Genomic DNA, 18,722 nt, shown 5'->3' with positions numbered 1-18,722 from the left:
AAACTTTCATTTGCCTGCTTTCCAGCTGACTACAATATGGTTGTCTTCAAGTCCAACGTAAACAAAGTTCTTGATGAGCTATCCCCTTAAGTAATTCAATTTACCAAATTTCCACTACTAACGATTACTACAATATTGTCCCATGGACTACTGTACACTCACTAAACCTTATCCTTTAGTGGCCTCCGGGCCTTGATAAGTGGCGACTGCTTTGTTAAAAAAAAAAAAAAAAAAGGATAAAATGCTTGAGGCAGCTCATATATGCATTTCAAAATGATGCAGAAATATAGGAATACTACAAGCTACACCGATAGATTTTTAATTAATCTACTGCAGGTTCCCGCTATCATGCTAGAAAATTACTCACACCTGAAAGCATCTTATATCTCGACAAAGCCACCATTCGCCCATACCTAGAGCATTGTTGTCACATCTGGGCTGGTGCATCTACCATTACTCTCGCTCTTTTTCACATTTTTCCAGATATGGTGTAGACTTCTCTGAAAAAGGTTTCGCATAAATTGCTCGTTCAACTTCAATCGAGCGTTCAAATTCAGTCATAAAAATGAAGAAACAACATTGAAATTTTATCTAAGGGTAAGACGATTTATCCACTGAAATATAAAATCATAAGATAAACATATATATATACACCTCTAAATCACACCCAGGCAGCCATAAAACTTTCTTATATTTATCACCATTAGACAAAAATTGAGCATTTTCAACTACAATTTTTTTTTAATTTTCAACTTTTGGCGTTGAATTTCAATGTGAAGAAATACAATACTAAGCATGAATCTTTATAATATTCTGAAAGTTCTATCTTTAGGCTTTCTAAATATTAAAACAGATATCACCTCTGACTCCAAGAGTTGTCTTTTTTTGAGTTATGTCCTTTTGAGGGTTCCCGCGGAAGCTGTCTCAGTATATAAATGGACAAAAAAATATTCCGCAAGATAAATTCCCCTGGCTTTCTAAGGTTGATTTTCAGATTCCTCGGTCAAAAAACCCTACTAGGTGTAATTTTATAGGCCAGAAACTAAATACTTTTCAAAAAATTTATAATATTGGAATGATGGATAGTCCTGTCACAATGCATCGCGACAGTGCTTTTTCAAAAGGATAAAAAATTCTGAGGGGAGTGGTGAAGTGGCCTGGGTGATTTGGCATGGAATGTCCCAAGTATTTTAATGGAATGTACTCTGAGCTTGTGACTCCTTGACGGACACTTTTCTGACTAAACCGACAAGCAGCAAGATCCCACCATGTCACTTTTGGGGACCATAGAAGCCAGAAAGCTTTCTAATCTAATATACTTTGGAATTCCCTCCCTGTTTGTTGCTTCCCTGACATCTCCTGTAGACATAATCCCAAATAGTAGACATGCAGATGCAAGTGGCAATAAGTTTTGTTTGGAGTGAAAAGAAAAAAAAAATAGTGAGTTTTGGGATACACATATTTTAATTTAGGAGCCCACAGATAAATTTATGATATGATTATGGAATTAAAAAAGAAAAAAAATATATATATTTTTAAGTTTTCTCCCATATAAATCAAATATCAGTACATTTTTTTTAACACATTTTCGCCCTAAACAATGCATATTGCCACTTGAAACGTAAGCAGTTACTATTTGGGATAATGTCTTGCAAGGGACTGTGGGGAGTTGAGCATCGAGATATCTGTTCATATTACATTTAAACTTCTGCGGATCAGTAGTCTGAGAAGCAGGAAACAGGGAAGGAATTCCAAAGTCTAACAGTCCGAGGGAAGAACCTATTAGAGTTGTAAGCTTTCCAGCATCTAGGGACCTCAACAGTGAAGGTGTTGGATTTTGCTATTTGGTTAGTCGAGAGTATGTGTGTTGGGGGTACACAAGTACTACAAGTCCATTAGAGCACATTTCATTAAAGTACTTGTAAAACAGGCACAGGGATGTGACATTGCTGTGATGGGACAGAGGTTGGAACTGGGCAGACTTCTAGAGACCCGAATCCATTGCTGGTTTTTCATATTTTGATGACTTCTTCATTAAGGAGTGAGAATGAGGTTTCCAAATGAAAATCCTTGATCACAGCCAACTGCATGTATAATTAAGAAATATATTTCCCTGATTCTTGTTCAGTTCTAGAAGAAACGATGGGAGGGGGGGCGTTATGAATTGGCATCAAAATGAGGTGGCATTCCAACAGAAAAAAAAATACTGAAACAACATTTAAAGCAAAAACACTTACAGCATGTTTATTTTTAAAAACATAAATTAGTGAAGCAACACATTATATATATGCACGCACTAGCTGGACCTGTGGAAATTCCACAAGAGATTCCTCCATATGCAATATATTAATGTTGGCATTTTGTAGATGTTAAGCATAAATGGAGACGCTCTGATATTATTGTAGCTCTTTTGTTAAAACTGCAAAAGTATTTAAGCTAGCAGGGATGCCCAGCATAGCCTGGTCGTAGAGTACTCTAAAATATGATCTTTTAATTCATGCAGATTTTGTATATATTATTATAGAGTTAATGTTCTATCGATTTTTATATATCATAAAGTTGCAATTTCAAAAAAATATATCCACATGACTTGGATGCATTAGCTTGAACCGAAACCAAAACTTATGAAAAAAATGTGTGTGTATATATATATATATATAAATTTAGTTATTTCAGCTATAATCGAAACTGAAACTAAAACTTATGAAAAATTCTTGGTAAAATTATTTATTACAAGAAATGGAAGTTCATAACAAACGTCACTCATATGTAATATAATATATATATAAGTACATAATAATAAAGTATCCTATAATATAAGTACATAGGTTTAATAAAGTATGATGAGAAACATTTTAGCAAGAATTAAACACGCATTGGTTTTTCGGAAAAGAAAACACAAATAGAGGTGAAAGCCCTTAATTCGTAGAGTTTCAAAGAAATATTTTCCTTCTCATTAGAGAGGAGTAGTTAGCAAATTGCATAAAGAAATTTTGCATGTAAAGTATTTAAAGAAACTAAGTGTAAAATGGATCATACTAGTGTGATAATGAAATATATACATTTTGCACAAGGAAGTTATAACTTTTGGTACTGGTCATTTTTTTTTTTTTTTTTTTACCTGAACTCTAAACCTAATCCTAAACTATTTTATTGCCTTTGGTAACAATTATTTGTTGACTACTTTTTGTTTTTTATTCATCACTTTTCTCCATTAGAAATTCTTTACAATCAACAATTTAATCAATTTACAAATTAACTTGTCTACTTTTCTCGCCTTCTGATTGGATAAAGTTTTTTTTTTTTTGTTGTCTGGCTAAAAAACTACCAGGATCGATTAAAGTTTAGTTTAAGAAACTGAAGTTTACTGTTATGCGAGTGTGTGTATATATATATATATATATATATATATATATATAAAAGGTTGTAAGACCCATCTTTTCTAAAATAAGTACATTTATACTAAATATGTATAAATCCAAGGTGTTGATAAGCAAATGAGTCTTACCTGTCCATCATCAGAACAACTGGCAATATAATCGCCGCTGTCATCAATGCTTATTTGGTTTACTGTATTATTGTGCTGCAAAGACAAACAGAATAAGAAATTTAAGTTTAAATGTCAGTCACAACCATAAGCAAACAAATGTTTTCAATATTTCTAATTTTTCTTTCATGATATAATTTAGAAATATTGTAAAAGACTCAGCTGAAAAATCCTAAATAATATAAGCCATTTTAAAACGAAAAACATTAAAAAACGAAAAACATTTTAAAAACATTTAAAAAAAACCCTTAATTTTCAAATTTCTATGAAAACCTGTCCTATACTGGATGCACATATTTTTGCGTAAAAGTTTTTTTTTTTTTTTGTTGAAAATATCCTGAAAGAGGTGTACATAGCAATACTCCATACATTTGTGGATTTTTGTCTAAAAAGTTCAGATATTTCCTGAAAGAGATGTACTTACATTTGCTTGTTGATTTTCAGGTTTTATTTTGACAACAATACCCCATACATCTGTGGATTTTTAGAAACGGAATGTGCTTCACATGCAAAAAATAGTAACATGAGAAGGATGTTGTAGACAGCTTGAAGCATTGTGCATAGTGTGAAAGGAGTTGTGATTGAAGGTTATTATAATGCAGTTTGTGGGAAACCCGTGGACACAAGTTAGTATATAAAAGAATAATGACAATGTTAGAAATTTTAAATAATTTTCATTTATATTACGTTTATTTACTAACAATGTGCCGTACAAGAAAATGGTAGGTGTTGATGTCCCTAATATAAATAAATAACAATATTAGAGAGAACAGAAATATATATATATATATATATATATAAAGAATAAATAATGAAATTAATATATAGAAAACAAAAATGTAATAAAATAAATTCATTCAATTATTAAAATAAAATAATATATGCATATATGTGTGTAAATGTGCTTCTGTGCGTATGTACATACACGTAGGCGTGTATGTTTATACATATTGACGTACACACTTTGGCAGGAAAACTAATTGAATGTGGAGTGATCTCCCTTAGATCATTCACTTTACCCAAACCGGATATTACACGACATGAATACAGCAGTCATTAACACTTCTTAGTACACACTTTAAGCATAATATGCAAAAAATTTGTCATTTATATACATTAAAAAAAGCTACAATAATTTCTAACAATACTTAATATCCATCACAACTCTTATCCTGGAAATTGATCTGACAGCCAGTTTGCGATACTGACTTCCAAAAATAAATAAAACGAAGGAAAACCTCACTGAACAGTTGTACATATTTTTATTTTATTTCCTCTGCCCCTTAAGAAGAGATATTACTCTCAAAAACTAGGGACATTAACACCTACCATCTTGTACAACACATTATGTTGGTAAATAAACATAATTGAAAATTCCTTCCAATATTGTCATTCTTTTATATGCTATCTCGTGTCCACTGTGTTTCCTATGAACCTCATTGATATAGCCTTCAAACACAACTCTTTTCACAAATAGTAACATAATTCAATAAAATGTGAAAAAATAGCTAGGTTTTTTTTATATTTCCTTTCCAAGTTTAAGCTTTCTTTCCAATCCATGATGCTCCTGGATTTTCCCAACATCAAAACCTGATCTTTTGTCTAACTTTGCCCTTGTGGAGTAGCAAGTAAATAGGAATTAAGTATCACTCAAAAGAATGAATGGCTTCCTTAAAATGAAAATATACTAAAAAACTAAAAAAGAAACCGAGGTATGAAGGCCCCACTCCATCTGAAATCTATACAATCCAACTTGAATTACCATACATATACTTGTTAAGATATATGGATTGGCTTTGGTTTAGTTTGTTAGCGTGATTGCATATAAGCCCTTTCTGGATTACTTAAAACAGAATTAATACCTATTGCAAATGATTTTTTTATTTATTTACTAGCAGGGCTACCTAGTGTTGCCTGTGGCAGAAGTGTAACATATTTTGATTAAAACTTCTATCTCTCTTTACTTGTCTACATCATTCTTTCCTTTCTTCCTCCCTCTCCCTAAACTCCTCTTTCTCCTCTGCCTAACCAATTATTCACACATAATTGCATAATAGATTCCTCATAGGATTAGTCAGTATTTTATTTCCAAATTAGTATATAATAACACTGAAAATTCACCCCTCCCCCTGAAACCCGGCCCAGTTGATCCTTAGAGTATGAATTTTTTTTTTCCAAATTTTAGATATTCTTCCTGAGCAACGAGGATCAATAATATACCAACTTTGTAGATGTTTGCTTTATAGTTCTTTACTTTTAGCTGGACATACAAACGCACGTACATAGACAACTGCCTTTTAATAGATAACATAAACCATTTTAGGATTACTCAATATCGAAACAATATCGAGTATGATTCATTGTTTTACAGCATCTCAACTATTCTGGTGTTGTTTAACGCTGAACTATAAGATCTATTAAAATGTACATAGCGGTTGCATGTTTAGTGTTATGTGCATGCAAATAGCACACTTGTTGTAAATGAATAATTCAACAAAGAGAAGAAACCATATTGAATATTAGAAACTTGACTGATCTGGAAGTTGGTCCCCTTGAGAAAATAATATTTTTCAGATAAGAGGTTCCCTAATCTGGTTATGAACCACTTCAGTTTTTGCCAGGAATAAAGGCTGGGACCTCTTGGGGATTGGGTCTTTATGTTCATGGATAAGGCTGACCATTACCTTGTTTGGTCAATTTCAAGGTCATCAAATAGGGATGGGATGAGTAACTAAGAGGGGGGACCAAACATTTAGGATTTCCAGTTGAAAGTGCTTATATTCCAGTCTATGGACCGGGGAGAGGTGGGGGTGGATATTAAACTTGGCCCACCAGGTGTGGGGTGTCAGTTGGATTTGTGTGCATTTCCAAACAAGATGGCCCCTTAGGCTCTTGGCTAAAGGATTATGTTTATTGGAATTATTTAATTTGGTTTTTCAGATGCAAGTCTGTTGTTCAGAGAATGTGTTCCATTTGTATCTTCTCCCCCAAAAACAAACTTAGTAGGGTAGACTGGGCTAAACCTTAAAAGGTGTATTAGGACAAGTAATGCTGAATAAAGAAAACTATGAGGCACAAATATATCAGAAAAATGAGAAACTTAGAGTTTGAGAGTCTATTAAACCAAAAGATTTAAATAGTAGGACAAACTAGACTCCCAAGCTTTGCAAGAGAAGGGAGCTTTTTGAATAAGAGTAAGCATTGGCCATAGGATGAGCAATGTTAACATGGTTAAAGAAAAACTAGTTGACTTATCATTAGCATGTGATGCTGAGCTACTCTATTTTATGAATACTTGGACTCTTCCGGACATTACATATAGCCGATACTGTCACAATTTTATCATAGTCCTATAACGGTTTTTCTGTAACATACTATTTTATACTTCTATAAATACAATCCTTTAAATATACTACCATTTTGTCTTATTTATTATCGGCCTTTCAAAGCCAGAACACTTACATGCCATGTATGAGAGTGATTTTATTATTATTAAACGTTTTCTCTGCTAGAATATGCATTAACCTGGCTGAGTGGCCTCCATGCTTTACAATCTTGAGCCAAGGTTTTTCCTTGGGTTATATTAATGTTCGTTCATTCATAAACGTTGTCTATCCATTCTTTTTTTTGTCTTCATTTCAATTAGCTTCTTTGTATTATGCGTTCAATGCATATCTTGAAATCTCGGATCCAGATTTGTTTGAAAGGACCACCAAACTCATTGAATATTCTTCAAATGAAGTTGTTCCTGCAGATAAACCTTTATCTCATGAGTAGATGTCAAGCAATACCAAACGAGCTATTGAGAACAGGCATAGGATAAGAGAAAAAAGGATTCTATCAAAGAATGTAAGATAGAAAAAGCCAAATCAAAGAATCTCATGAGAAAATCCAAAATATTTGAAATAGATAACAAGGCTTAATCAATACACTGCATCCTTACAAACAGTAATATTCTTATTCACTACTGACTTTAATCAAATACGGAAACATAAGATTGAGGGTTATATTCTGATTCACTAAAGACCTTAAGCAATGCCAAAAACATAAGCTTGAGGTTTAAGGATAAACATTGTATATGAAAATGTTGAAACTTTTAAACATTGCTAACAATTTTATAAACAGATGTATATAGTGATAGTCTCCTTTGAAGTATTTTTTTTTTATTTCAGTTATGTATTGTCCTATGGTTGTTTTCAGTTCAAATCTCCATATTTTCATTGCTTTTGCAATCAGATTGATGATCATCTCTATTTTGTACATTCTCTAGCGCTACTATCCATGCGTGAGAAATCATGTTGTACATTTTTTTGTGTGTAATCGATTCATGCCACAGCTATGTGCTTCTTTCTATTCTGTTGATTCAACTGAAACTCACGAGTTGATGTGGATGCAGGAGACAGAATACTACATATTTTAATGCCTTTCTATCTTGGAAGGAGGGCAAAAGCCATGGACTTGATAAAATGCAACTTAAGTACTTAACAAAAAAAAAAAAAAAATATCCAAGATGCCGTTCCACTCCAGTTTAAAATCTGCTTTACCTTCGTTTCAGAAATTTCAGATCCAAATTTACTGTTCGAAAGTACTAACAAACTCATCATAGATTCTGCAGATGAAGCTGCTTCTGTTGTTAAGCCATTATCTCATGACTGGATGTAAACCAATATCAAACAAGCTATTAAGAATAAGTATAAGAAAAAAGGATGTTCTTTCAAAAAATTCATTATTACTACAGCTGAGTTGAAGAAGACAAAATACAAGAGTTTGATTTTTTTAATAGTTTTTTTTTGTTGTTTATTGTTTTGAAAGAAACAGATGTTGCATTTAAATTCATGATAGAAAAACAGTTGTCGTTTTTAACTTATAAACACAAGTAGTGTTGAGTTGCTAAGTAAATAAACACTTTAAAATTACTTGAAACACCAAAAACTTTTTCAGGTAGGTAGAAGAGTAACTTATCTTGCCTTTAGTAACATTTATTAGCTACAGATTTGTTTCTTTACTACTTCTTCAGTTTGTTGACTATAGTAAAAAAAAAAAAAAAATACCCCAAATTCACCTTGTGTCACACTTGTGGAGAAGTAAGAAAATAGGGGCTCCACATCTCCGATTATGGTCTTCAGACTTCTGCTCTCGAACGTCAGCAATCTGCTTTACATGGATGAACATCAATCTTCGACAGCCTTTCACAACGGATCGATTATTATTGGCTAACAACCAAGTGGCGCCATTGCTATGCAAATTATAGCCTCGGCTGCCATGAAAAGCTTGGCAACAGCGCCACCTATAGTGACAAACCACATTCTCCAAACTATCAATTACTGAAGAGACATAATTCTTCATGGGAATAGTAATAATTGGTTGACGAATACAGGCCAACTTCAAGAGGGGTCTTTGCTCCAGATTTCCAAAACTGAAGATTACGAACCCCCACCCCCCAACCATACCTCAGATCCATTTCCCCACTAAAGTACAATGGTCGCACACAAAAATAAATATAATAGTAAACATCCCAAGAAAAACTCATTTCCACTCAGAAGCAACTGTGGATCGAACAGATACTACACACTGATTTTTTTAAAAAAAGATGACTTACAAAAATCATGAACATTCTATGAAGCAAAATAAGCTGATTTTAATTTTAGAACTTCATATAGAAAAAAAACAAAAACTCTTACATTATTGTAATAACACTTCATTGTTGCATAGAAGCATTGCCTGAAAGTCTTGAAATAGAATCAGCATATTAAGTCACAAGACGGGTAAAAATTAATTCCCCAAACAACAGCTTTGCACTACTTTTATGCCCTCTTGATATTTATCACCTTCCCATGGCAGAATGATGTAACAAGGGTTGTAAAGTGAGATTGAAGAGCCAGTTCCCCAGAGGAAGAGCACTCTGACTCGTAAGAAATTCCTGGGAAACCCTATTAGCATTCTTTGGAAGAAGCCCCTTAAACAATTAGACTAAAACTTTTTTTTATTGCATTTTCGCCCCAAACAAGGTACAGTGCCACTTTAATGTAGGGGGTTATTATCTGGAACATAATTAGCAAAGATACTATGTAGGGAGTTGAGCAGCAAGATGTCTGTTCACATTACACTTGAACTTCTGCATGTCACTACAGTCAGGGACGCAGGAACCCGGAAAGGGAATTCCAGAGTCTAGCAGTGAAGGAAGAAGCTATTAGAGTAGAAGACTTTCTGGCATCTGGGGATCTCTGTGTAGGGGTGGGATTTTGCTGCTTGTCGGGTTTATCGGGGGTATTTACGTAGAGGGCTTGTAGTTCGTCAGACCACCTACTATTAAAATACTTGCAAAACAGGCAGAAGGATGCAACATTTCATTGATGGGAAAGAAGTTGAAGCCTAGCTGACAATGTGGTACCTATTAGGTTGATAACTCTTTTCAATCCTGTCCAAGAGTGAGACTAAATCCTTAAAAGGTAGAAGGCAAAGATTGCGGGGGGATGAACCTCTTAAAACTGCACAGGACAAAAACTCTACCTCAGTCAACGGTAAACAAGTTATCTCAAAGATTTAAACTCTTTGTTCTGAGGTCAAGGAAAAATGTTCTCTTACAGAAATTAAATCCAAAATACAATGTTTATTTTGATTGAAATCCACAACATTCACCAATCACTTGCCGAATCCTAGTTATGCAATGCTTCCAAAAGATTTCAAGGCATCTCTTCTTGAAATTGTGTCAAAAAAGCTTTCTCAAAAAACATAATATAGGTGGTTCTCCTTACCAAGGAACTTCTCTTTCATTTATCTTGGGATAAATATAAGTTCCTGAAATGGATCTGGTAACCAATAACGCCATCACTTGATTTCTAAACTTGCACGTTTTCTTCATTCAACCATCATAGTTTTCTCTTAGAGATAAATTTTTTCTTTATCGTAAGCTAGCGTGGGTACCCGGTGTTAACCAGGTGTGGAAAGATTTTATTGTAAAGGTTATTGAGCAACGGAGTCCTAAAAAAAAATTAAAAATTAACTACCCTCTCCCCTCAAATAAAAATAGCAGCAAGTACCCGTGCAAGTGGGGGGAAAAAAAATTAGCTGCAGTAGCCAGGCTCTAACCTGTAATACGAAGTGTTACATGATAAGGGCTGTCCCCTTTTCATGTAAGTATAAAAATGGAGAATTTAGTTTAAAATGAAAATGAAATGGTATAGGCGAAATTCGAACCTCGTAATCTAGTTTAGAAATAGATTACGTGTGAGAATTTAAAAATGTAAAACAAAACATTTGTTTAGAAATAGATAAATATTTCAAGAAAAGAATGTGAGCTGTCAAGTTTATTATGAAATTTTAAATTGAAAGAATGCAGCTTATAAGATAATGTTTTAACATATTGAATATAGGTTAAAATTCCTTTTGTAGAAATAGGAAAAGTTTTGGACACGTATGTCCAGGACACGTGAAAGAATGCACATGTTTTAACATGTGTATGACGTCACGGAAAATAGAAAGTTCTAGAATAGAGAAAAACTTTAGTTAGAAAACAGTCAGTGAGAAAACTCAGGGACAGTCAGACGTCTGGAAGTGAGACGTCACTTCAAGGAAAAAATGTGAGACTTTGAATTCTTGGTGATGGAACACGGCCGTGTGAAGAATAAACCATTATGTTTTTTGTAAAGCTCGTCTTGTGTCTTATGATTCCTACAGAAAGGTAAAGTCCAATTGTATTATGTATTTGTGTTAATATATGTCTTTACATACACGTCTCAACATCATCATGTCTACACAATGTCCGAACTGTCTGAACACTATATCCCTTCACTCTAAGAGCTTTCTCCTCCTTCCATCAGCAAGATCTAAGAAAGAACATTTAATATATAAGAATAATAATATGAACAATCTTTCTAAGCCTCTCTCTCTCCCAAGAAAAAGCATCACTCTTTCTAAGCATCTCTTCCTAAGACCCCCTATATGTAACACGAAGAAGGAAAAGGTAAAAAAAGCCAACTGTTTAGTTCCCGCGGTCACTGCGGCACACAACGTCGGCAGGTTGCGAAATCAGGCTAGTCATTGTAAGGTGTATGATGACTTTGCAAAAATGTTGACGAAAAAGTGACCAACCTCCTTAAAAACAGCCCAGTTGATGGTGAAAGAATGAATGTTTTGGGACAATTTTTGGATATTTGTCGGCTGAGAGACTGAGCTTTCAAACGATACCAATTTTGTCAATGTTGGTCGCATGTCAAAAGTTTTAGCAAAACACACATACATACACACACACTAACAGACAGGTGATATTTATATAACAGATAATTGGTTTGCGATGCATCGCAAAATCTCCACCAGCTACCACTTCCACATAATTTTTTCTTAATCAGCATATAATCTACTCAAGTCTGATGTACATGATACGGTACTTCTACAGCTAGCGACCCAGATTTCTCTGATGTTTGCTCAGACTCGCCTAGCAGTTAAAATAAACTGAGAATACACTGAGCAAATGTAAAAACGCTAGAAAAATAATATTTATTGGATATTAATTACAATTAAAAAAAAAAAAAAAAAAAATGGAAATACAATAAATTAAAATATAATAACCTACCATATGTTTATTATTTTTTTTTAAATAAATAGAAACATTTTTTACAGAAATTTTTTTTACGTAAGAATAGTTAGGAAAACTTGAAATGTTTTTTTTGTTAAGTTTTTCATGTTAAAGTTGTAAGAATTTTCTTTGAGGAGAGTTTTTTTCATTTGTAAAAATGTTTTTTATGTTATTTTTTTGGGGGGTGGGGAGGAGAGAAACTGTTAAAGGACAGGATATTTACTTAGAAATATTTTCAGTTGACTGAAGGGCAGCCGTGGACAGCAAAGAGGGATGAGGAAATGGAAGGAAATTCTCCAACTGGCTAGCTTTCTGCAATGTGCTGATAGAGATAAACCAAATTTTTTCCAAATTTTCGTCTCCACATAAATTCTATTCCATAGCTATTGAGAAGCTGTCAGCTTGTTCTGTAGTCTATTTTGTTGTATAGCCTAAGTTTCATGAATAAACATTTTTTAAATACATAGAAACATTTTTCTTTTGTTATTTTGTTTTTGGGAAATTTTGAACAATTTTTTTCAGTAAAAATTGTAAGAATTTTTAAGGAAACTATTTTTTTTGTAAGTTTTGAATATTTCTAAAATTATTTTTTCAAGAAAAGAACATTGTAAGAATTTTATTTGGTGTTTTTTTTCTTTTTTTTTCTAATATTCTTTGGAGGGTCAAGGAAACTGTTAAATGACAAAATATTTTCCTAGGAATATTTTCAATAGGTAGTAAAATCCTTCTCCCTGCTATAGGCTTTCCAAAAGTCGGATACTACCATGGTCCCAGCAGCAGAATGCATTTCTTTATTATAGGAAGGGGGTTTTGTCGTGACTGTTTGATACAGTTACAAAGAAACCCTCCTTCTCAGTGGGTTAATATCCTTTGGAGACCCAGAGTGGTTTGAGAAGCCTTCCAACATTGTTTTATTCTGTTAAACAGAGACTCGTCAATGTCCACTATGTGCCCCGGGCTTCCTATCTGCTGGGGATTCCTGAGGAAATAATCTTGGCAAATGTCTCTCAAAGTTTCTTCAGTTGGTAACTGTATTCCAACCCTATACCACATTCTCACTGCAGATCTTTTTGTTGTTACCATGTTGTGTGACCACAAGTATATTATCTTAATAATTTTGGAGATGTTGATTCTTGATTTGGAAAAAATGTGCCACTCCGTAAAGAGGTCCACTAATCTAACGCCAATAAATTCATCATTGTGTTCTCTTCCATTTTTAGACTGATTAAATGTGTGCGCGATTAAAACTCAATGTTTTTTCTTCCAATTTATTAAAAGCCGTCTGCTGAAATTTTCATTGTCTGACTTTGTTATTGATTTTTCATTGGCTGATCAACTTGATCAGTGCTTGGCACATTCTGGCAGTTTACATCAACTGCCGGGCAAGCCAGAGCCAACATTTACAGAAACCTGGGTCACTAATTCATGACATGTTGAGAGCCTATTTTTCAAACTCCTCTGCTTAACATTCACAAGTATCATGTATTGGAACAAATACATTGAGGACATTGCCAAGGCTGCTGCAAAAAGGTGGGCTCCCTCTACCATGCTAGAAAATTACTTACACTAAAGAGCGTCCTATATCATTACAAAGCCACAATTTGCCCATGCATGGAGTACTGTGGTCACATCTGGGCTGACCTCCGAGTCCCCAAAAAAGTCTCAAATCCAAAAAGTCTTGTACTGTCCGCTAACCTCCAACCTCTGTCCCATCACTGTGCCTGTTTTACAAGTACTTTAATGGAATGTGCTCTGACAAAGTTCTAGTACTTGTTTCTCCTCAATGTACATACTTTCTGCTAGCCAAACAAACAGCAAAATCCCATCCCTTCACTGTTGAAGTCCACAGATGCCAGAAATAGTTTCTTCCCTGAGACTGTTAAGCTTTGGAACTCTCTACCTGTTTCCTGCTTCCCTAACTGTACAAACTTGCAGACGCTTCGCTACTCAACTTCCCACGGTCCCCTATTACAAATGATCCCAAATAGTAGCACCTTACGCCCAAGTGACAATATGCCTTGTTTGGGGTGAAAAACCAAAAACATGAGTACAGTTACTAGTAGTAAGGGTCTAAAAATATAACTATGGCAAGTAAGCCATACAAAAGCGTCCATGTTTCATGGGAAAGAAACATGGATGCTTCTGTATAGTTTACTCGTCATAGGTATATTTCATGTTATGTGCTTTTTGTAGCACATTTTATTAAAATATATTGAAAAACAAAAATTATTTATCTTCAACATAAAAAACTACCTTAAAAGGGCACATCGTATCACCATAAGACATACTACATATTTAATAGGATTTACAGAACCTTCAAATTCTTGCATTGAATATGTTATATATTTTTAAGTATTTTTTTTTTTTTTACTTTTCATCATTTTGTAATATATTATGATAGCTGTGCAAATTAATAATATTCTTGGATTTGTATTTTATCGATTCTTCCAACAACTGTTCTCATCTTGAGTGTTATTTTCATAACATTTCAGTCAACGTAACCTCTTTCTTTAGATGAATCTTGTCGAATTCAGAAATCTGAAAATTCCGTATTTAATTCATGGAGTAGCATGCTTTTTATTCCATCAGCCATGATTGGGTAGAAGTCCTATGCAATTTGCAATTATATTTGGAGTGTTGATTGTACTGCAGATTTAACGTTCAACCTCCAGAAGTGTAATTTTAAAATCGATTTTTACCAAGTACTTTATCCACTATGCCATAGATCCTTGAACTAAAATAAAAAAAAAATTTTTTCCTAGTTTCTTACACTTATGCTCTTCCGTATTAAAAACGGTTGAGGATTCAATTAGCTTTTTAGTTATTCAATGTGACAGATCATGTCATTTTGTATACAGCCTGCTTCACAAACAAACAAAATCTACTGTATAAAAAGAGCAATGTGTGTATGTTAGTATGTCCAGCTAAAAGTGAACACCTACAAAACAAACATCCACAAAGTTGGTATATTCTTAATCAGCATTCTTTGACCTTAAACCGGCGCAGATTTCATTAGAGGTCGTGGTGTCTATTTTCCAGTCACTAACTCAAGGGAATTAATTGGTTTTTTTTTTTTAATTTCATAGAGTTAGTTGCCTTTTACACCAATTCATTTCTTAGGTTTTAGATGTGTATGTGTTTGTTTTATGTATGCCAAAAAAAAAAAAAAAAAAAAATAGGAATGGGCTGAGCATTAAAAAAGAGTGGTAAGAGGGATAGAAGTCTTAAGAAAAAGGTTACATTTTTACCCAACAACGGACAGCCATGCTAGTAAATGAATAAAAGATGGTTGCCCATGTCCATTTCTTTTTTTTTTTCTCGCGTTGGCATACCATACAGATCTGTTTGTGTTAATAGAAGGTTTTCAAGAAATTGTCAAAGTGCCATTCTTCTTAGCATATGCTTTGCATGTAAATTGAGAATCTGCCGACTCGATTTATAATTCTAAGTTGGCAACAATGTTCCGAACAGCATAGATTGGCGGTGATCAATCACATGCAGTCACGTCGCCTGAAGACATTTATCAGAAATACCCGAGAGACTGCTCAACACCGTCATCATGGTTTATTGATATTGAGGTTGCTTCATAGATGATCAAAAAAGAGAGCACAGGGGATAAAACTGTAAATAAAAAGTCAAAGAGAGAGATAACTGAATAAAAAAGTAGAAACGTGGTAAAGGAATTGTGAAATAAAGTGGAGTAGGAGTCAATGGGATAAGTGTAGGGAAGATCTTCATGAGAATAGTGAGAAAAGAGAATTTTCAAGGATGAAAATAGTGTGTGGGCAATGAAGAATATAAGGAATAATCAACATCCAAAAGTAAAAATAGAGAGGAGGGGACCATAAAAAACTACACGGGGTATGGGGGTGGGGGTAACATCGGAAATTAATAATGGAGGGGGGCTAAAGCCACAAGAATAACAGAAAGGGGGGGGACCCACAAGAAAAACAGAGGGTGGGGAGGGGAAACCCACAGGAAAAACAGAGGGTGGGGAGGGGGAACCACAAGAAAAACAGAGGGTGGGGAGGGGGAACCACAAGAAAAACAGAGGGTGGGGAGGGGGAACCACAAGAAAAACAGAGGGTGGGGAGGGGGAACCACAAGAAAAACAGAGGGTGGGGAGGGGGAACCACAAGAAAAACAGAGGGTGGGGAGGGGGAACCACAAGAAAAACAGAGGGTGGGGAGGGGGAACCACAAGAAAAACAGAGGGTGGGGAGGGGGAAACCCACAGGAAAAACAGAGGGTGGGGAGGGGGAACCACAAGAAAAACAGAGGGTGGTGGGGGGAACCACAAGAAAAACAGAGGGTGGTGGGGGGAACCACAAGAAAAACAGAGGGTGGTGGGGGGAACCACAAGAAAAACAGAGAGAGAGGGGGAAACCATAAGAAAAACAGAGAGAGAGGGGGAAACCATAAGAAAAACAGAGAGAGAGGGGGAAACCATAAGAAAAACAGAGAGAGAGGGGGAGACCATAAGAAAAACAGAGAGAGAGAGAGAACTACAAGAAAAATATTGAAAAAAAAAAAAATGATGCAAATCATTCATCTTTTTTTCTATATAATAAATCTCACCTGTCTGTTTAAATGTACGTTTGCCTAAAACTTTCGACAGAGGCAACAGATTTACATGTGATCAGCATCATTTTTAAGCGCGACCCTTCAGACGACAAATATCGAAAAATTGGCCAAAAACATTTCCTTTACCCTCAACTGGGCAATTTTCTACAATGAAGGGGTCACTTTTTTTGGCCGATATTTTCAAAAGCCATCTTCTCTTTTTGATTGACTAGACTTAATTCAAACCCACGTTACTTCCGGTTTGGCGATGGAAGCAACAACAAAGACGCCACGTTTTTTTTTTTTCACATTCTTTTCCTCCTTCGCAGTACGGGCTTGAGCCTGTCTGCCTACTACCATCTTCATTTAAAAAATTTTTTTTGCTAAACACACACCTCCAAACACCCGGGCAATGCCGGGCATCCAGGCTAGTCCTTTATATAATACGATAACATTGGAAAATGCTTAAAAACTGACCCCCCCCAATTAAACTTACCCCAGTTGAATCCCAAAGAATAAATATTTATTAATTTTAGATATTATTCATCCAGAGCAATGGTAATCAAGAATATACCAACTTAGTGGGTTTTTATTTTGTACTTTTTTCCCCTTCAGCTGGCACAAACACACACAACTGCTCATTATATAATTAAAATATAAAATGTGAGCATGAAAAGTAATATGATTTAGCTTAAATATGGAAAAGTAATTTATTGGAAGCCTGAAAAAATCATGGATTGCAGTAGAAAAATGCAAGCATGAAAAGTAAAATGGAAAAGAAAAGATATTCTAGTAAAGAATATAAATTTATAACTTAAAATATTGCAGCATTAAGAATTGATTATATAATGTTATAAATTAAATTTCTTAATGCTGCAATATTTTAAGTTATGAATTTATATTTTTTACTAGAATATCTTGTTCTCTTTTCCAGTTTTAACAACTAGACCCTTACTTTTCCATTTTACTTTTCATGCTTGCATTTTTCTACTGCAATCCATGATTTTTTCAGGCTTCCAATAAATTCTCTTGTTCTTTGTTTAATTTCAGTTTTATTTTTTTGCCCCCATAAACACATGTAATAACAATGTACATCACTCGTCTGCTTTCAATAAAATCATCCAATTATATCCCTTTCATGCCTTCATTTTCTCTGTTTCAATTGTTACTTCTCTTTTAGTGACAGCAGTGAATTAGTAGCAACAGAAGTTGCTGAAGCAATGTGCTTGCTATGGAAACCAGTCATAAAAAGTGTCACTCACCTCTTTACATATATTTATAATTTTGAACACCAGAAAATTCATTATAACTTGTTTTACTGAACGAAAACTGAAATTTTTTTTTTTTTTTCCACAATATAGCTGTAATAATTGTTTGAAATTTGGTGGAAAAATAATTGAGCGGTGAAGTTTTAAAGCAGTTTTAAATGACTAAAACTGCCAGTTGACCATATATTCAAACACTACCGAGTTTGAATGATAGAAAACTAGCAGTTGCCTGGGGAAAAATGTACAATTTCTATTAAAATTTCTACATCTTTATCGCTTCCTATGCTTTCTCTTTTTCCCTTATTCTCTCCCCTCTACTTTCTTATTCGCCCAGCCTCTTCCTCTCCTAGGATACGCACACATACTTGCTTTCAGTTTCAATTCCTAAGAGTGTTATATTTTGGGACCCAGTAAGTAGAGATTTATGTTAACTAATGTGAATTTTGGCAAAGTGTTATCTTAAGTACATGTCAGGTTAGCCTAACAGCAAATGGAAATAGGCTCAGTGCAACTGATATGATTGAAGCAGGAAGTGGGCATCAAGGATTACTGCGCTAGAAATGCAGATGTTGAATGATATTACATGATGTCATGTGATTGGGAGACAGAGTTTCGGGCGAGAAAGATGACATGTGCTGGAAAATGCAAAGAGAATCTAAGTGAATATTACCTAGAGACTCTGTCTGTATGTCGATCATCTCAAGACAGAAAAAAATAATCAGAATTAGGTATTGGTCTATCCTGCCATAATAACCTCTCTCTAAATAAAC

General features: G+C 34.4%; 1 protein-coding gene across 6 annotated transcripts in view; it reads right to left on the bottom strand.

Annotated features, from left to right (window-relative positions):
• LOC145263058 (vacuolar protein sorting-associated protein 41 homolog) overlaps nt 1–18,722 on the bottom strand; it is a 411,356-nt gene that overhangs the window by 186,128 nt on the left and 206,506 nt on the right. For all 6 annotated transcript variants that reach the window (XM_080119907.1, XM_080119904.1, XM_080119909.1 and 3 more), the window contains one exon: nt 3,509–3,583. In XM_080119907.1, coding sequence (XP_079976033.1) covers nt 3,509–3,583 — 75 coding nt within the window. The remainder of the gene's footprint in view (nt 1–3,508; nt 3,584–18,722) is intronic.

This window comes from Euprymna scolopes, chromosome 38 (genome assembly GCF_053919585.1).
Source record: "Euprymna scolopes isolate OS-2025 chromosome 38, ASM5391958v1, whole genome shotgun sequence".
In the NCBI taxonomy this organism is placed as follows: domain Eukaryota; kingdom Metazoa; phylum Mollusca; class Cephalopoda; order Sepiida; family Sepiolidae; genus Euprymna; species Euprymna scolopes.
The sequence above is the reverse complement of the archived record's forward strand: the minus strand, read 5'-3'. Positions and strand labels throughout refer to the sequence as shown.